Below are 21,487 nucleotides of genomic sequence, written 5' to 3' on the forward strand. Positions count from 1 at the left end.
ATTGTAGAAGCCTTGTGAGGTGTCACCAGGTAAATGTACCAATAAGTTTTTCAATTTAAAAATCTTTTAGTAATATTTTTAATATTTCCAATATTATTAATGTTGCTTTTAGGATTGAAAAACTTCATCTTTCTTAATAAAATATTATTATACAAAACAATCTTAAAACCTGTATGGGCCTACTACACCCAGCTGTGGGAAACTGCTAGCAACTCCAACATATCCATCTTGCAGAGGTTCCAAAATAAAGTACTGCGAACTATTGTTGATGCTCCCTACTACGTTAGTAACAAAATCATTCATCATGATATCCCTTTAGAATCCATCAAAAAAGCCAAACATCGTTTTAGTGTCAACTATGGTGCTATAATAAATTAAATACATTAATTACCTTTAAAGAAGTCGGGCATCCACATAGGCAATACAACAGCTTCCTCTAGCAACCTTTTGGCCTCCTGAAGATCAGCAATATTATCCCAATGTACATTAGGGTTTTTTTGAATAATATCCCTTTCTAAAGTATCAGCTAATTCTCTATCCAAGATGTGACATTCAAATTTCTTTTCTTCTTCAGTTTCAGGCTTCTCAGTTTTGTCTCCACTTTCTGATTCTTTCTGATCACGCTCAGAACGAGAAGACGTGGGTCTATCATCCTTTTTAACAGACCTAGAATACCTAGATATTTCAGATTTTCTTGCTGCAGATGAGCTTGATCTTGATGAGACTGGCATCTTTTTGGCTTCTGACTTTCTTACAACTGAAGGTCTGGATTTCGGAATACTGCTAAAAGAAATTTTACAAATCAAGTTTTAAATTCCCTTTAAAAGTTGGTCCCAAATAATTTTCAGGTCAACATAATTTTTATAATTTTACACTAAACATAAATTGCATATATTTTTTTGTACTTACTTGTGATCAACAGGTGTAGGTGGAGGCCAAACATCTGGATCATTTTGTGAAAATGGATCAGCATTATTCATATCTCCAAAATCTCTAACAGGTTCATCCCTTCTTCTGGCTCCAATAGGAACTTCCGAGCTTGTCTCTAGTCTCAAATTTTGTAGCATCGATTTAATCATTTTAACTTCTTCGTATTCAGTACTAACTTTCTTTTGTACCTAAAGTAATATTAAGAAACGTGAACCATTGTTAGCTTTATGAAATTGCGAATAAAAATATCATAAGTAAAATTTAATAAAAAACTGCCCCTTTCAAATTAACAGGTAGGTAATCTTTTGGGGTATTTAGTATACTCTCCAGTCGAGAAGTTATTTTAAGCATAAGATGTATTCATTTGTGTGAGTTAGCAGCTACTTTTTAATTGATTGTTAGGTATATATAATATATAAATAAAAACCCGTTTTTCCATCGTTTGTGATAATTTACAAAATTAAAATTGAATTGGCTATGGTGTGTGGTTTCTTTTAAGAAAAGCTGAATTTCAATTTATATTTATTAACTTTTTCTGTATTTGGAAAAATGGTCATAAATATCAACAGAAGGAGATTGCTAGAATTTTACACTTTAATCAATATGACAATAACTAATACATTTTTTAAACACAAACAAATCCACATGTATACTAGAGAAGTCAATAGTTGAAATGAAAAATCCATAACTGACTATATTATACTAGTTAAAAGCAATGATAGAAGAAACGTAATGGATACAAAAGTACCCACAATAGACAGAGACCTTTATTGAAAAAAAGATTTGAGAAAAAATAAATGAAAAACTTAGAACAATAAAATAAACAGATGACAATAATCTTATAAACAACAGTATTGTTTATATGATTATAATTATTACGTTATTGGTAATATGACCCAAATGCGCACCAATGGCGAATATAAAATTCTTATTTGTATGTCAAAAAATGCGCAATAAACCTTTTAAAACCCACCAAATTTCATTTGCATATCTCAACCAGTTTTATAGCAATAAATAAATCATCAGTTTGTAAGAAAAATTTCAACACCACTCATCTCGAAAACGAAGCATTTGTGGATATACATTTATGAAGCAAACTGTCATTATTTTTTCATGCAGAATTACCCCTTAAAGTTTTCCATACTCACTTAAAAACACCCTGTATTGATGAAAAACATGGCTAGTTTTTAAAGTATAGGCTATAGTTGGGTTTTAATTTCAGTATTTTATAAATGCTAGAATATTCCACAGTGTAATGCGAACTTTTAGAAAAAAAAAACACAGTTTTATTGGGGAATATCCATAAACTACGTCGTTGAAAAGGGGGAGGGGGTCTTTGCTTACTACGACGGTACACGACAGGGGAGAGGGGGCCATGAGTGCACATCCGACGTCGTTTGATGTTCACGAATATAAAAGATTACCCTATTTTAGAATTAAAAAGAATTAGTAGGTATATTACTTTTATCGCATACTTTTTATTTCGTTTTTATCACTCACAGCCTTAATAATATTGCTAGCAGTTTTATACAGAATAACAAACAACAAAACATTGTTCTATGTATTTAAACAAATGCTTCTATACAGAACAACGTCTGGAAGCAATAAATATTAAACTGTTCATTTATTTACTGAATACTCTGTGTGAAACAATTCTACAAGAATGAAAAGAAATAAAATATTCTATTTTATTTAGTTAGTATTCTTTTCGTCAAGATATACGAAATTTGACCTGACGCTGATGGGATGTCCCTACCGATTTAGTATCATAATAAATAGTTGACGTTACTAATCCCTCAATTGTCTTTGCGACGGGTGGCAATAGTTTTGGAACAGCTACTAGGGCCGTACTTTATATTATTTACAGAACTGACTCGTTACCTATCAATGCAAATAAATTATTAAAATTAAAATTTCTAGACAATGTATTAAAAAAATTTTTATGTCCAATGCGCTCATTACGTGAATTTTATGGAGTTAGATTATAATGTGTTTTATATCGTTTTCACTTTAAACAAAATGGACTTCCGATAATGCAGCTTTCTATCTTTAAATAAAAAAATTAAAGAATCATTAGAAAGAGCATTAGTTAAAGATAAGATATACCTCTAATTATTATTATATAGCTTAACACATAATTCTCGTGATTATAGGTATTTAGGTAAAATTAAGTATCATTTATTTATCCAGAAAACATACATTATGGAACATTATGAAAGGGGGGCAAACATATTTAAGTTTGACATTTGCACATTCAGGCAGTTATTTTCTTGCATTTAGATAGAAGGTTAGATCGCGAGTATTCAAGTAAAATGTCTGAAGTCGGTGAAGCTAGTGCTAAGTGTAAAACACGTGTACATTTATCTGATGATGCCAAAGAAATTATTAGGAATGTTTATCAAACTGTGAAAGAAGATAATCCAAATCCAGAAGACGGTAAATTCCTCATCAAGACAACATCTCGACTGACAAGGATGCCATATACAACAGTGTGGAAAATTGTTACGAATAGAATTCAACCTCGTAAAAAGCGGAGTGACTTTTCTACACATAAAGCAGTAAATGAAAAAGATGCTGAGGTAATTAGAGAGCAATTTACAATTTCTATTCAAAGAACCTAATTCCAACGCTTAGTATGATCTACGATCAACTTGTTAAAGACTATTCCATTACGTATTCGCCTTCAACTTTATCAAGATTTTTGAATCACATTGGTTTTCGATACAAGAAAATTAATAAGCGATCATCAATAATGGATTCTCCTCGTCTAATTAAATGGAGAAATGAATACTTGGATGCTATATCTAAATTTAGAGATGAAGGAAGACCGATATTTTATCTAGATGAAACATGGTTCGATACCCACGATACTGCTCAAAAAGGTTGGACAGACGATTCTATTAAATGTGCACCCAGTTATCCAATTAATAGAGGTCAGCGAATAATTATTCTGAACATGGCTGGCTTGGAGGGGAAAGTTTTTTTACTATCGGCAAAAAACATTAAAGATTCAAAGCTGGACTACCATGAAAATATGACGAGTAGCTTGTTTAAGGAATGGTTTGAAAAGAAGGTGTTGCCAAATTTGCCTCCAAAAAGTGTAATTGTAATGGATAACGCAACGTATCACAGCGAACAAATTAGAAAAATCCCCGGTGTAGGTTCGACAAAAAAACAGATATCTGATTTTTTGTATGACAATGATTTGTACTTTGAAGAAACATATACAAAAAAAGAAATGTTGGAAGTTCTTCACACAAAAGTGTTTGAGAAACAATTTGTTATAGACGAATTAGCCAAATGTGATGGTCATAATGTATTGCGATTACCTCCTTACTACTGTGTCTTCAACCCCATTGAATTAATCTGGAGCCAACTTAAGGAAAGTTTACGGCGAAACAACTGCTGTCCCAAATTTAGTAGCGAATCGGTGTCACATGTTGTAGAAGAAATAAAAAAGATTTCCCCAACACTGTGGCAAAATTGTGTTTCACATGTTATAAAAACGGAAGATCATTACAGAACATTAACCTCACATATTAAACTAATAATTATTATAACATTAGATAACGTTTCTAGTGAAGATGACAGCGATAGTGACATAGAGTTGTAATTTGTATTTATTTTTTTCCGTCTAAACTTCAAATTTTATTTTTCTATGTTATTTTTTATTATGTTATCTTTTTAATTCTGATTTTTGCTACCACTCTTTTAATCTTTTATTGTTATTATCATTAATTTCCTTAATTTCTTTAATTTGTTCATTTCTCTTATTTCATTGTACATAATAATATACCTATAACTACATAGATATAAATACGTAATAAATATAATGATATGATATTTAAATTTATATTTATTATTCCAACCCCATTAAAATATTATATCTACTTGAAGACTTGAATTTTTCTTTGTTAAGGGGATGGGTACGAACTTTCGGCTTTAAGCCGTTACGTTATTACCGAGGGCCGAAAGTCCCTGAAAACTTCTATAATGTTTATTTTAATTAGTTACAGGGGTGAAAAACTAAGAGAAAATTTAGTGTGATTTTTAATTTCAAATATCTCATTCAAAAGAAACTTTTAATTCATTCCAAGGGACTTTCGGCCCTCGGTATAAAGTAATTTTTCATTCTGCGTTTAAATTTTTTAAGAATACTTACATATTAGTTTTCTCAGGATTCGAAAAAAATGATTACATTTAAAACACATTGAAAATTTTGACAGGCGTCAAAATTTTGCATTTGTTCCTTTCCCCTTAATTCTAGCGAATCCGCTCCTGGAGGGTTTGTTGTTTGTTATTATGATACTAAATCGGTAGGGACATCCCACCAGCGCCAGGCCAAATTTCTTATATCTTGACGCGAAGAATACATTGTATTTATACTTAATAAAATAAATGGTATTGAAATCAAAACAAAATAAGTCAAAGATTTATATGATGCAGTTAAGAAAGCATATCGGAACTCCGATGAAAGTATTGTCTTTTGTCCCAATAAAGCTAATTAGTTGTACAGTAAATTGAGAGAAAAAAGTATGCGGATATTAATGAGCTACATTTAAGTAAATAAACTTTGATAGCTAACTTTTAAAAATCCAGAAATATCATGGAATTTTAAAAAATATCACTAAAAAGGGGGGTCATAAGTTGCAATTGCGACGTCGGTATGAGGGAGGGGGGTCAACACGATGCTTTACAATGGAAGGGGGGAGGGTATTAAAAAGTCCGAAATTTTTACGACATAGTTTATGGATGTTCCCATTGGTAGTTGGTACATCCAGTATACAATGACAATTTACCTATCTAGCAACAATATTATTTCAGCGATATTGTTAAAGACTAAGGCTATAACATTAAAAAAATCACTTAAATCGGACAACAGGTTTAGGAAATTCGAGACATCAAAAATTACCCATTTTTAAGGTGGTGGTGTGTTAATTTCTTGGAGAAGTGTATATACTTTTGTATCAAATACAATAAAACAATTATTTGCAAATTGTATATTTGCTAAGCATCCTCTATTTCAGTGTTTCCCAACCTTTTTAGTGTCATGTCCCACTTTATTCTTTCTAAAAATTTTATGCCCCCCTATGTAACATATGTACATCATTTTTAATATTAAAAAATTGAATATGAATTATAGGTTTTATGAAGAAATCACTAGAAAATTTGTAACGAAAGTAAGTAAATTTTAAAACATATAAAAAATTCGAATTCAAATTCCAATATTAATTTTCCAGATTTTTTAACTAATTTATTTTAATTTAGTGAGATCCTTGCTCTCGATTCTTGCTGCCCAGCGATTTTATACCTATTAGGTTCCAATTGCCTTAACTTCAGTCTCAAGTCTCCACGTTATGCTATATCGAGCCGATTTCTTTTGTTTACCAGTAAATCATTTACTGCACTAAATCTACATTCAGCTAGATGTGAAGATGGAAACGGTAGTAATAGCTTTCTTGCTCATTTCTTTGAATTTGGGTATTTGCCTTCTTCCTTTTATATTAAAAAAAGTTTTTCACTGACTCATTATTTCGAAGGTCTCCGACTTCTTCTTGATACTGCATATTAGTGATGTTGATTATAGTTACTTTCGAGTAATTGTTACTTTTGTATGAAGTAATCATTTACAGTATTCGTTACTTTTGATTACTTTTGTTATTTTTCTATTTGAGTACTGGTAATCATATGTAGAATGGCATTTCTCAGTACATATTTTGTATTAGTAGGATATTTTGGTTATGGTATGTTAAACAGTAAATGGTTAAGATCAATTAGTTACCACTATAAACATCCTGGATTAGCCGATAATAGTATAAAAGGCCCCGTTTCAGGTAAAATTTAAATATGTTTTCTGGTAAAATTTGTCAATCTTCATTTCTTAATGTTGATTTAATTGCGTACAATCCAAACTCATTATAATTTCATTAATACAGATTAGGCTTATATTGACGAAACTGTACCGCTAAAAGGGTTTTTCGAATTCGATTGTAGTGCGTGACGGGGTTGCTATTTAATCACCTTTTAAGTGGTTTTCAGGTATTTATATAATAAGTTTATGGAACTGAAAACCAACCAGTATTAAAATACGATTTCTTGATAAAATTTGTTAGTCTTTATGTATCACGGGAAGTGTTAAGTAGTATTACTCATTTTATTCATTACGTTTTCTATCATTATGTGGCGTCCGTGGGATAGTAATAATGGGGCTTCTTCTAGTGTTCCGGTAAAGAAGAAACATTTATCTGTAGATGCAAAGCAAATTGTAAAAACTATATACAGTACCTTACTTAAAAGAGGACTTGACACAACTTCCGCTACGAGTGAAATATGCGATTTGACGAAAATACCTCTGACCACAGTAAAAAGAATTACATCAAACCCCATAGAAACAAGAAAAAAACGTAAAGATTTCAGTTCCACCAAATGTATGGACGAAGCCGATAAGGACTTGATACGTTGAAAAGTCTATACCATGTACGAAGAGCAACGCATACCTACATTAAGAGCTCTGAAGCAACGGCTCAATGTTGACGAAACCCAAATAAGCTGTAGCCTCACCAGCTTATGGACAATTTTGAAAAGTATGGGCTTTCGATATCGTATAATTGACAAAAGACAAGTAATTATGGAATCTCATAGATTACAAAAATGGCGTTATGAGTATATAACTTCGATAAGAAAATTCCGTTCTGAAAATCGTCCGATAATTTACCTCGACGAGACATGGTTTGACACACATTCAACGCGACCTAAAGGATTTGCCGATCCGTCCGGTAAATGTAAGACAAAAGCTCCGTCAAATAAAGGGGAAAGAATAACGATTTTACACGCTGGATCAGAAAATGGTTGGGTTCCAAATGCCCTGTGGCTTTCTGCAAAGAACATTAAAGACTCCTGCGTCGACTACCATGAAGATACAACGGCAGAACTTTTTAAAGAATGGTTCAAAAATAATCTTATGCCAAACATTCCTTAGAATAGCGTGATAGTAATGGACAATGCAAGCTATCACAGTCGCCAACTAAGTAAGGCTCCAAACTCGAATAACACTAAATTGGAAATTCAAAATTACATGGAGACTAATGATATGTATTTTGAAGAATGTTATACCAAACAAGAGCTTTTAGAAGTTTTAAAGGCATTTTCTATAAAAAAAAGTATATGTTTGTGATACATTGGCAGAGGAAATGGGACATACAGTGCTGCGGCTTCCACCCTATTATTGTATGTTTAATCCCATAGAACATATGTGGCATGAATTGAAGTCTAACGTGAGGTCACAAAATATTTCTCCAACGTTAAGTAGTACTGTTGTAGAGTTAATAAGAAAATGTGTCAAATGATATTCTTCCAAATAGTTGGAGAAATTCAGTCCGACACGTAATAGGTAAAGAAAATTCATATGTTCGTGTACATCATAATATAATTGGACCGATCATAATTAATTTAGATGAGGACAGCGATAGCAAAACGAAACTATGTGTGGAGTGATACTTTCATCAAATCTACAAATGTTACTATTAAAAAAACGGTTCTTTTCAGAACCACAAATTATTATTAATGTTTGAATGTTTGTTTTTCTATAATCTTAGCAATTAAAATAGATTTAATTTATTTTAAAACTCATTTGAAAACATTAATTTCTATTCGGGTATATAAAGCAAAGCAAAATATTTTACATCAAATTTTTTTTGGTTTTTGTAGTCGTAATTATTGTAATTGTCAAAAGACCAACTCTGTCTACCTCGGTTGCTTATCCGGGTGGGTCTTAACAATGGGCCAGGTCAGATAAATTTAATAATGCTTAGGACCGCAGTAATTATATTTAAGCATTTACTGTTGAACAAACCATACTATTATTACTTTTGTATTTGAGTAAAGTTGACACCATCTATCTATGGCCCCTCCGCAAATTCAAACAAAAATATAACTCCAGACCATATTTTACCACCTTTAGTCCAGACAAATTAATATATGTATTTAATGTATTTTTACCACCAAAAATGAGATGTTTTAATCAAATATTGCTTCAAATATAATCTGCAGAATAATTTTGAATCACGTTCCGCTAATGAACTTGCTTTTTGTCCTTAAAAGTAGAAAAAAGTTTCAATTCTATTGCTTAATATTTCATCTAAATATAATCGTCCAACAATCTTAACTGTACTAATGCCCAAGTATACATTTTCAAGTGTTAAACTGATTGATTTACAATGAGTAACCCCGTTGTAAAAAATACTGGCGTGTGCCTTGTCACAAAGGGACATCGGTTTACTCGAATTTCATAACAATACAAATGTTATCTGTTTGAATTTGCCGAGGGGCGAAATATCTATGGACCCGACTTTTACCTACCAGTTAATCATATCGAGAATCGCATTTCTCAGTATTTCCTATAAGATCCCATATAACAAGACCTTCACCCATCTATTTAATGGATAGAAATTGAATGATATGTAATCTTTCATGTTAAAAATTATTAAAAACAAGGGGTGCCCGACATAATTTTGTCCAGACTAATTAATAATTAAAAATGAATTTTTTTTTATAAATTCTACTAATTTTTTGGACCGGGCAGATACTATTTTAGATTTTTGGATCATAACAATAAAATACACATAGACCAAAGCATTTAGGAAAAAATAAATGATTTTTAGGAAAATAGTAAAACACGAAAAAAATTTCAATAGAAAAATGGGTGGAAATGCATAATTGCAGTTTAAAATGCATCCAAAAGTACATAAACATTCATCCATGATTAAATTAAAGAGCATAGGACTCAATGAGTCTCCCTATCTTATTCCGCTGCCTATATCTATAGATTCTGTAAGTTGTCCATCTATTCTGACTTCCATTTTGTTGTTATGGTAGATTTTTTCAATAGTTTTTATGATATCTAAGGGAAATTCTCTATTATACAGAAGATGGATTACATCTGTGAGTCTTAACTCTACTCTCTCTGTTAAATGCTTTCTTCAAGTCAGTCATACATAGGAATGCTGGTCTATTATACTCTAGTAATTTCTAAGTAATTTGCTTTATGACAAATATTGCATCATTACACGATCTTCCAGTACGAAAACCCTGTTGTTCATCTGCTAAACTTATCCCCTGATTCATTAGGTAGTGTAAAAATTTAGATGTAAGTCTTAGGGTAGTATTTAACAAGTTGATACCTCTGTAGTTTTCTGCTTTTTATCGCCTTTTTGAATAGTAGAATTAGTTCGCTTGTTCTTCATTCTTCCAGTATTTTATTGTGTTTTATGATTTTGTTAATTAATGTTGTTAATTGTTCTGTCATTGCTGCTCCACAATATCAGTAATCTCGAGTAGTATGTTTGCATCAATTAAGTGCCAAAAACAAACCCTCGAAACTCTAGATGACGTACCTTAGCAGTAACCCTGGGCACCCAGGTGCTTCGGAGGTCGGTTCTGATTGCATATTTGTGTTCAGTGAGACCAAATACCCCGAAATAAGAAAATCTGGCCCCTAATATACTGATTTTAAAATGTTTATGCATTTTTCGATGCGTTTTATACACTTTAAAACAGTGGTTTCCAACCTGTGGAGCGCGCCCCCCTAGGGGGGCGCGAAACTGTTGTAGGGGGGCACGCAGCTGTTTCCAAAATATCACTTTCGAATACAAACCAAAAAAGTCGAATAGGTGTCCAAAAAATGAATCTACCTGCTATCTGCTGCTACCTGCAGCTATTACATAATAGCTACGATGCTCAGTGAATCATAATATGAGCATATTATTATGCTGATCAACTTACAATCATTCCACTTACAGATAATACGGTGGCAAGACGAATACCCGATATATCTGAAGCTGAAGATGTTTGCGATCAATTGATAGAAAAAGTAAAACTATCTTCTTTCGCGCTGCAAGTAGATGAGGCTACTGATATGGCAGGAAAAAATGCTGATCTACAGGCACTAGTTCGAAATGTGGCTGGCTCCTCGTGCAGTTTGGACGCATTCCATGATTCATAGAAAATCACTTGTTTTAAGAGATGTGGGTGAAGATTTACTAACAGTATTTGAAGTTATGTATTATGAGTTGTAAATTTGATCAAAAATAGCCCATTAAGAGGAAGGCTTTTCGCAAAATTGTGTGATGACATGGGTTCAGAATATAGATCACTTCTATATTAATGTGGGGCACGTTAGCTTTCTCGTGCCAAAGTACTTCAAAGGGTGTTTGAGCTAAAAAAGAGATCGCCATATTTCTTACTGATAATAATGGAGATGAAGCAAACTTGTTTTATGACACGAAATTCCTTGTAAAACGCGTATTTGTTTGATATTTTTCAGTACTCAGTACTCTAAATAAATCAATGCAAGTGCCTCAAATTCATGCTGTTACGAAAAAGACAAGATTACTGAATTTATGAAAAAATTGGAACTGTGGATAATAAGTTTGAAAAATAAAAACTTTGACTAAAAACTTTGACATGTTTCCCACTATTAAAATTAGGTACATCTTACATGTCCGAATATGAATGGATTAGAAATTTGTTTGTGATTGAAAAAATATGATGATTTTGGCCTTAGGACAGGAGAGCAGGAAATGATAATAGACTTATCTAGTGATAGCACATTAAATCAGATGTTTCAAGATTGAGTTGAGTATTTGTGAACATTGTTAGAAAAATTAAGGGGGCGCAACAATTTTATTTTTTTAAAGGGGGGCGCAGGTACAAAAAGGTTGGAAACTACTGCTTTAAAATGTAATAATGCATTTCCACCCATTTTTCTATTGTAGACTTTTTTCCAGACGTCATCCTAATCCTAAATACAATGCAAAAATTTGCAAGTCTCTAGGTACCTACTATATTTAAAAATAGATTTATTCCTGTGTTTTTAATGTCAAATGCCCTGGTCTAATAAAAACAATGCCATACCTACATGTAAAATTAAAGTTTTACCGATTGTAGATACAATACTCAAATATGTACTCGCTCTGATACGATTGTTACGAAGTAACAAAGTTATCAGAGTAATCAAAGTATGTAATCAAAGTAACAATTTGCCTCTCTGTATAGTAATCGTTACTTTTGGTATTCGTAAGTAATGAGTACTTTGTAACGAATAGTTACTTTTTCAACATCACTACTGCATATTTGATATATCCGACAAATCCAATAATATTGGCTGCATTATCCATGTTGTAAAATCAATTTATTTTAAATCAGAAAATAATCTTTCTTTTAATTCAGCCGATAGAATATTCAGATCATTGACAATAAATAACAAGTAAAGCGGTATCCGTTACTTTACATTTTGGGAGCAAATGGAACTGTTCAAAGTTTTTATTGTTAATAGGTTTCTGACATAACTCATTAAAGGTAGTGAAACCAAATATCTTCGTTTTGCATCGACAATAGTTTTATTTGTTATTTGAAGTTGCTTAATTAATATGTTTAGTTTTTCAAAGATTTGGGCTAAATAATTCACAAATGCTCTACCATCGATTGTAGATGATAACATGATGTACTCAGCAGATACTTCATTTGAGGTTCGTAGCTTAAAAAAATCACCAATAGTATCAAACAGTTCTTTTCTTTTCAAGCAGTTCTCTTCAGATAGTCGTCTTACTTCAGTATGAAGTAAAAGTTTCACGTGGTCTTCATTTTGTTTTTCACAAAATAGTTTGAATAGACTCACACATTTGGCGTTAGATTTAATAGCATTAACACACTCTATTTATTAAGAAATGTAGTGTGTCATCTAGAACAGGCGAGATGTTTTTAGCTAAGTTTTCTCTATGAATAACACAATGCGCAAGAATCATTTATGGATTCGTATCTTTCATCAACTTTAGCAGGAATTTTTCTTGCCCATCACATTAGGAGCACCATCAGCAGCACAAGATGTAAGTTATCAATACTGCCTCACTGTCTCTCAAAGTTAAATCATCCATTTGAACTGAGAAATTTCTTGTTTTTAGCTTTTCAAAAGTTGTTCTTCAATATCTGTATCAATTCCATCTATTCTTCTTCTAACAGTATTGATATGAGCAGTATAGCTTTTACATCTTTGTCATCTTTTTCAAGAACCTTTGTTCAAATGAACCATTGAACAAATGATGATATTGACGGTTTTATTAAATTATCTCCTAATAATAATAATAATAGGATTTATTTAGCTTTTTAGCTATTACATTACAAATAAACATTTACATATATTTAAATAACTATAACTTAAAAACGAAAAATCAACTAATTCTTAAAATACAATTTTTTTAACCTACTTTTGAAGACTTTAACATTTGGTGAATCTTTTATGCTAGATGGTAGACTGTTATATATTCTTAGTCCTTCAACAAAAAGAGTTTTTTCCATGGCACTTGTATTGAACCTTTCAATATGATAATTATCAAATCTTAAATTATACTGACCTAACAAAAGTGATCTTTTAATGACATAATTATTGAAGTATTGAGGAGCTTGCTTGTTAATAATTTTAAATATTAACACCAAACATGACTCAGTAATAAGCTGATTAACATCTAAAAAATTTAATGTTTCCAGCATAAAGTTTATAGAGGTATACTTGCTACATCCAAGGACAATTCTCATAGCTTTATTTTGAAGCAACTGCAAACGATATACCTGTTCATTTGAATATGAAATAAACAGTGACATACAATAATTAAAATGCGGAAATATTATTGTATTATACACAAACTTCCTAGACCATCGGGAAAGCCCTTTAGATATTCTAGAGAAGTAATCGATTTTTTTACCAATTTTTTTACACAGAAAATTTATATGTTTGGTAAAATTTAACTGTGGATCAAATAAAATTCCAAGATATTTAATTTCATCTACATAGCTTATTATATCTTCACCTATTTCAATACTAAAATTTCCTTGATTAAATTTATCTTAGTACCCAAAATCATACACTTAGTTTTTTGAGCATTTAGTTTCAATTTATTTGCCATCAACCAATTATTAAGAATATCTAATTCATCATTTATTGTTTGAACTAAATTATTAAAATCTTGTCCAGAGACAGAAATTAATGAATTTTTAAGATAGAGATGTAGATCATTTATATATAAAACAAATAATAATGGTCCAAGAACGCTTCCTTGGGGAACTCCATATATAGTACCTATTTCGTCTGAAATATTATTATTTACTTTAGTTTTTTGACATCTACCATTTAGATAATTTTCTAGCCATTTGAACACAACTCCAGTTATTCCATAATTTTTGCATTTCGTTAATAACATCTGCCTGTCTATTGTTTCAAAAGCCCTTTTTAAATCTACAAAGACACTAATTACTATTTTACCGTCATCTATATCTTTCTTCCATGTGTTACATACTAACTGGCATGCAGTTTCAGTAGAGTGCCTACATCTAAAACCAGATTGATTTACAAACAGCAAATTATATTCATTTAAATAGTTAAATAAGTGATCATAAACTAATAATTCAATGATTTTTTCGATTAACGGAAGTAAATTAATCGGCCTAAAATCTTCAAACGCCTGTGGTTTACTTATTTTTGGTACAGGTATTATGGTACTACATTTTAATACTGACGGCAGAACTCCTGCTTGCAGGCAGGTATTAACTATGTTTAACAATGGGTAACCAACCACTGAAAATATCCCTTTCAACATTGACACTGTCAGAATATCATCACCAGTTGCTTTATTTTTTAAACTACTTACCACTTTATGCAATTTACCAAGTGAAATGATGGGAAAAGGATCAATCTTAGAAACAATATCAAACTGTATTTCAGAAAAATTTGAGGATCTAGGAATATTTTGAGCAATCCCCTCAATACTATCAAAGTAAAACTTATTTAAGTCTTTAGTAACATTTAACCTACTATCTAACATGCTAAAATTCGATGTATTATTACTACTATTTACAATTTCTTTTAAAGTACTCCACATTCTTTTACTGTCATAGCGACATTGATCAATTTTCTGCTAGTAAAATATTTTTTCCTTTCTTCTAATTAAAGTAATAACTTCATTCCTCTTCCGTTTGTACCTTTGAAAATCTAATGGATTATTCGTATACCGAAATGTTGAAAAACAGATGTCTCTTTCTCTTTGTAAATTTCGTACTTCTTCATCAATCCAAAATCTACTACGGAATTTATGTTGGGTTGGTGCTATCTTATCCAAACTACTTCTGATATTATTTAAAAAGTATTCATACAAAACGTCAACATTGGTAGACGAATAATTCCAATCTTTTCCAATTAAATCAATGTTAATTGCCTCAATTTTCTCAGGCGTAATATATCTTGAAGATACCATTTTTAAATTCTTTTTTGCACAAATATTAATGGACGTACCAATAATGTCGTGATCAGTAAATTTCGGAAAAGTTCGGTCAGTTTCTTGAAGTTTGCAATTTGTGATAATTAGATCTATTAGAGTTCTGGAGTTCTCCTATAGTTAGATTTTTTCCTGTTTTAGCGATGAATGAAGAAATTTGACAACTAGCCTTAAGCACACGATTATTAGTTAAAGTATGAGCAGTAAGTAGAGACTTTAATGTTCTTCACCAAAATCTAGCATTGTATTTAAATGGCCCGGGCGAAAGGGTTAAACTCGTGTCGAGTCCATATTCTAATTGCCCCTCTGTGAGGCGTGGGCCCCACGTTGGGAAACACTGCTCTATTTTCTTTTTATATTAATTTCCTACATCTCTTAACTAAAACCAAGGTTAAAAATTTAGCCTGTTATACAGCAACTGTTTTTTTTTGATAGGGAGGTCAAAAATTAATCAAACACCAGTAACAGATTTAAGACAACAATATTGTTGTTCCTATATTATTCTCGTTGTCCATATAAAGAAACTTTGAAAGGAAATTAACATCTTACAGAAAATCTAACATACCTGTTGCCATTTATTTTTCCTTAGAGGTTCACTTATCATTAAAATGAGCTTGGTGATCATCTGCAGACAACCTTCAAAATAAACTTCCGCATTTTCATAATTTCCTAACATAGACATTTCCCGGGCCAGCCTTATATTATCACATATTTCCTTAATTGTTACTGCCATTCTAAGAATTTTGGAACCTTCAGCTCTATATTTAATTTCGGACACAACTCTGTAATGTCACAGAATAAGAGTATTAGTGTATCATAACATACTTATATATTTATAAACAATAATAAAATGAATAAAGTGTGTAACAAGAGTATTCTATAATAATACACTTACTAAATATTTTTATTATATTATAAATAAATAATTTGTTAGAGTGACAGTGACAGATTACAGATTGTTTGTCACTGTCACAGTGTCATCAGTGTTGCCAACCGTCGAGTCGAGTAAGCTCTTTCCAGTGATGTGGGGCTCTTTCCCACAACTTACCTCACCAAAAATTCCCACTTTACTTTTGACTGACATAGGCAACACATTCAACAGTAAAACATTAATATTTTTTGTAGTTCGAATGTTATATTTCTCATTTCAAAAATACATTATAATATAAGTGCAACATTCAACATTACATGAAATATATTGCTTTGCTTATGGCTATTTGTGAAATCTTCCAAGAAAAGTGTTTAGTCAAAAGACCAATTTTTGTTTGAAGTTTAAATGAAATAGTTTGATGCCATATTGTGTATGAAATAAATGATTTGAATAAAATTATATATGATGTTTGTTATTTAAATACATTTTTATATGAATACAACATCTTTATTTGTTCTGGGTAAATTATTGATTTATTTTTGTCCTTTCTGGTTGTTACAAAAAATATAAACGGCAACACTGATGTACGCCAACTTGACAGTTTCAGCTGACACGACGATACGAGCTGTCACCTAGTGTCAGTGGTGTGCGGTGGTGACACCATCGTATACCTGGATGTTTGAAAGTGTGAATAAATATTGGAAAAGTTTGAATTTTGTATGAAATTGGAAAAAATGGCTACTATAGGACGAACGATAACTCCAGCTGGTACAGATGGATCCGATTTTGAACATAGACAAAGGGTGGCAACCCATTATCAAGCAAGGTAAACTTTATAACCTTACCTATCAGAATAGTTTTGCCAACAGTCTTGAGAATATGCCAAGATCTTAGAGGTAATTGAAAAATGCTAACTGTTATTTTTTTAGCGCATTGAATAAGTCAAGACTGAAATACTGTATTTTTTTTCATTACCTGCTGTTCTTTGTTATGCTTGCTAAATTGTCTGCTGATATTCTAGACAGATTAGATATATTTATCCTAGAAATAGAAGAGTTGGATATTCCTAAGGTAAGATTTCTGTTTATTTTGATTCTAGCATATTAATCTTTTCATGCAAAACTGTTAAAATATTGTTAAAGGCAATTTTACATACCCAAATTGATAGTAAACGAACTTTGCAGTCATGAGCTGCAAAAACATATGATATTCCTAAGGATTATGGACTTAGAGACAGGTTTGGCAAAGTCTTTTTGTCTCCTCATATAGGTATACCATCTAATTAAAAGACTTAAATCATCATAGGAGATTTTTTTGTGTGGTTTACTTGACATTCTCTCTTGTTTCATGGTGTTTCGACAATATGTTTTGATTGTTTTGAGAAAAGAGAAATCCCGTTCATTTAAAGCAGAAGTTGGTGGTAATAAGAGAATTGATGATCAGTTTGTTGTTTTTATTTTTTTTATTTATTTATTTACGAGAAAACCTCATTAACAAATTACAATTAACAAAATAAATAACAATTTGTAAACAGATTGAAAATAAACTTAATTCTAAATTAAAAATTTAAAATAAATTATTTCCATTATACATTATCATATCGACGCTGTCAAGCCAAAACGGCATAAACGACATTAACTTGATTTTTCAGGAAACACAAAAACTGATTATTTTTATTTTTACCAATTCTGCTTATCTGCACAGTGATTCAAAAAAAATTGGTGATTTTTTTTCAAATTTTAATATATTGTGAACATTAATGTGGCTGAAAATACTGTCTGAAATAAATTAAAAACTATAAAATGGCACTTATGTCCAATCAAGATATAACATTGGTGAATATGCCAAACTTACCTCTGGCGTTTGTGTCGATCCCATCGTTGTAAGGTTAGTCAATATGGCGCTTAAAAGGGATATATGCCATTAATGAAAAAAGAAACGAAAATCAAAAATTGTCGTTTATGCCAACAAGAAAAATGATGAAATTACGAAGATTTTTGATAGGGTTTATTTTTTATTAATCAAAAATACATTCTAAGTTAAAAACAAAACCTTAAATTCTTTAAACATGTTTTGGTGCTAGGATGAAATACTTAAAAGTAAATATGAAATACTTAAAAGTGGATATCTAATAATAAGTAGTGGATTCTAATTCATAATCACTGTCAATATTTGGTTCAACATCCGTATTGATTTGATTGCTTGTATTTTCCTTATTTTGATCACTACTTATACCGGCATCCAAACCATTATCTGCTGCTAAGTTGAAGCATGATGTGAGATCGTGACTAAATATTTCTTCTTCTACTGCAACGTCTGGTGGTTCCTCAAAGATGATAATGTCATTGCTAAAAGCTTCTGCAATGTTGGCATTATAAATGTCATAAACCTCTAAGGGAAATATAGGGGGATTATTGTCAGTCAGTATATCATTTTGTACTGATTCGGTATATGTTTTATTTTCATTTAGTAAGGCCATTATTTTTTTACTTCTGCTATTCATGTGCAACAAAAAAAATGGCATAAACGCCAAAAATCGATCGCCATTTTTAGCTATATAAAATTGATTTGAACTCTATGCTGTAATACAAAATGAATAGTTTTTAAAGAAATTCAGTGTGTTTACGCTTCAAAAATCAATACAAATTGAAAATATTGCAAAGGTAGATAATACCATGTTACTTATCCATAAAAATTGTAAAAATACATACCTTTACTATTATTACTGGACTGAAATGTACACAATGATAATCTTACGGGCACTGGCGATTATGTCAATCAGTGTTCATGTCAGTGTTCACGTGCGTGACTAGACTGGCGTTTATAAAAATTTTAAACATATATTACACCTATTTCACTTTTTCTGCGGTTATTCCGCGTTGACTGTCTGGTGCGGAAATTAAAATCCTATTTTTTAGTGCAGCTAACTAAAAAGTGGTCATTTTGGCGTTTATGCCGTTTTGGCTTGGCAGCGTCGATATACACCCTTAAATAGAGACTAGGTTACATCACGTCATATTGCAATCTAAAAATTTATGCTCCTTAACTGACTTTTAAAATAATATAAACTAATACCAAAGACCTCTAGATGATACTGATTTATAATTCTTGCATATCTATCTAAAGGAGAGTAGTAACCATAGTTTGTTCGGTGAAATGGTACAAAAAATGAGATAGAACGATTTCTCCTATTTCTTGAGGGAATCCCAATGTGTAATTGATTCAGTAGATCTGTACAATATATTGTACAATTTACTAATTTGTACAGAAATATTAATCCAGCACAAATCCTGCTGTTTTAATGAATTGCAGTACTTACTATATAAAATTACACATATTTTGTAACTTATCCAACTTTCTGAAAATATTTGGGTCAGTGTAATTTTTAAGTAATTTGTAATAATAAATATCTTGAAAATTCTTTGGCGAAGGTAACTTTTAAATTTAGAATCATCAAAGAGATCAAAAATGTGCAAATCTTCAAAATTCGAAAAACGAGTATTTATTTGCATAATACATAGTAGGCATCCAAAATTTTAAAATATACTCGTTTTTCGACATATGTATCATGCCTGTGTCTTTTTGGGGTGGTTCGGAAATATCAAGCGACCCAAAAAACGTCACTGCGTATATATTGCAAACTACTATCATTACGAAAATCTTTGAGATATTGCACCAGTTTTCTTATTCTATCTTTGGAATAAATAATGTCAATTGACTGATGTTGAACAACAATGAATATCAAATCGGTTTGGGCAAACACGTTCTTAAAAATATTTAAAAGAATATTAAAAGAGTAATCATTTAATAAAGTTCTCAAACCGATTGCTTCACGGATCAAGATATCACATCACAACTTTCAAAATCGTTGCCTTCGATAATAAATTAAAAAAACTTCCAAAAGCCGTTCACGAAAATCTGCTACTGTGGAAACTAACCGAGGTTTAAAATTTCATCGCGTCTGAAAAACTGTATTTTTTTCGAAACAAATTGTTCTAAAACAGTTGTCCGTTTTGGGCGAGCTAAACTGGCAAAAGAAGACGATATTCTTTAATTTTTTACACGTATCTATCCTGCAAAACTAAATTCATTCTATTCCCATGACAGTGAGTAAATAAAGCTTGTGGTACAATAGTTTTAACTTTTGCCTGGAGACACCAGACATCACGGCAGCGCCGTCATAAGTTTGCCCTACCAATTTATTTTTGATATCAAAAAATTTTAATCTGTTCTTTAAAACACCAAAAACATATTCTGCCTTATTGCTTTTACTCACGTCTGTAAAACCTAAAAACCTCTCATAAATATTACCACGTAACACAACAGTTGATAATTATTGTAAATGACATTTCAGAAGTTTCATCTACTTCTAGCGAAAAGCAAATGGTTTTCTGAATCTCAGATCCAATATCGTTATTCAAAATGTAACTAATTAGTTCATTCTGTACTGTTTTAGACATGCCCCTAAATATCTTAGAATCATAATGTAAATTAGAAAATCCAAATCGTATTTCCTAAACAATTTTATTAGTTATCTATAATTATATGATATAACGATTATAAGATATTATATATATCCATAAATAAATGATAATTCCTAACAACTTAAAAAATTACAATATCAATTAAACGACGTAAAACGGCGTGATTATTTTTTACAATTTCTGCCGATGCTTCCAGATGAAACCGTCAGATTTAAATGTGCCGTTACCTGCCGCTTAATGCCTAAGGAGAAATGTATGTTTGGTTGCTCATCAACTTGTATTTTTCGTTGAGTTTTATGTGTAAATCGTCAAGCTACTGATGAGCTGGTGTCGGCTAGCCGAACAGTCAGATGAATGGCTCGGATCATTCATTTTTTGAAAAGTCTAGAAAAACAATCACTAACGCTCGGATTGGTCGAATCCTTTTAAAAACCATGAATAAAATTTAGTCTGTATTATCTGACATTTTTTTTATTTCATAGATAAAAAAAATGACATAAACTCTGATTAAATTGAATACATATTAAAAAAATCTATAATATTTATAACCACCTGACCGGCCGCCACTGGCACACTATACAACAACATGCATTAAAAACTCACAACAGTTCCTGCAAAAAATAGCAGACATTACAATTACAACAATATGATATGATAATTCGAGTATCAAAAAGCTAATCAAAGCGTACACACCTTAATTAACCTTCCTGTAAATAAATCAAAATATCTTAAGTTAAACAGTGAAACTAATTATAAATTTAGTATCAATTTATAGCAAATTTTTGTGGTATCTCCTGCATTCACAGTGTTTTTAATACAATTGTGTAATAGTTGGTTAATCTGCAATTAACAGAAAATAATTCAGTGTTTTTACCCTTTTT

General features: G+C 31.1%; 2 protein-coding genes across 4 annotated transcripts in view; one reads left to right on the forward strand and one right to left on the reverse strand.

The window, feature by feature from the left end:
• LOC114342252 (katanin p60 ATPase-containing subunit A-like 1) overlaps nt 1-16,208 on the reverse strand; it is a 54,910-nt gene extending 38,702 nt beyond the window's left edge. The window contains exons 1-4 of one of the 3 annotated variants that reach the window (XM_028293040.2): nt 16,147-16,208; nt 15,817-16,033; nt 910-1,118; nt 392-783 (exon numbers count right to left, since the gene is read on the reverse strand). In XM_028293040.2, the coding sequence (XP_028148841.1) occupies nt 392-783; nt 910-1,118; nt 15,817-15,984 (769 nt within the window). In that variant the 5' untranslated portion in view covers nt 15,985-16,033; nt 16,147-16,208. Of the gene's footprint in view, nt 1-391; nt 784-909; nt 1,119-15,816; nt 16,127-16,146 lie in introns of those variants that run through there. The other 2 variants (XM_028293041.2, XM_050663327.1) reach the window with 2 other exon arrangements.
• A 531-nt stretch (nt 16,209-16,739) lies between these two features.
• Nucleotides 16,740-21,487, forward strand: part of LOC114342251 (protein jagunal) — a 45,245-nt gene continuing 40,497 nt past the window's right edge. Inside the window, exons 1-2 of the mRNA XM_050663339.1 lie at nt 16,740-16,948; nt 17,052-17,193. Coding sequence (XP_050519296.1) covers nt 16,842-16,948; nt 17,052-17,193 — 249 coding nt within the window. The 5' untranslated portion in view covers nt 16,740-16,841. The remainder of the gene's footprint in view (nt 16,949-17,051; nt 17,194-21,487) is intronic.

This window comes from Diabrotica virgifera, chromosome 10 (genome assembly GCF_917563875.1).
Source record: "Diabrotica virgifera virgifera chromosome 10, PGI_DIABVI_V3a".
In the NCBI taxonomy this organism is placed as follows: domain Eukaryota; kingdom Metazoa; phylum Arthropoda; class Insecta; order Coleoptera; family Chrysomelidae; genus Diabrotica; species Diabrotica virgifera.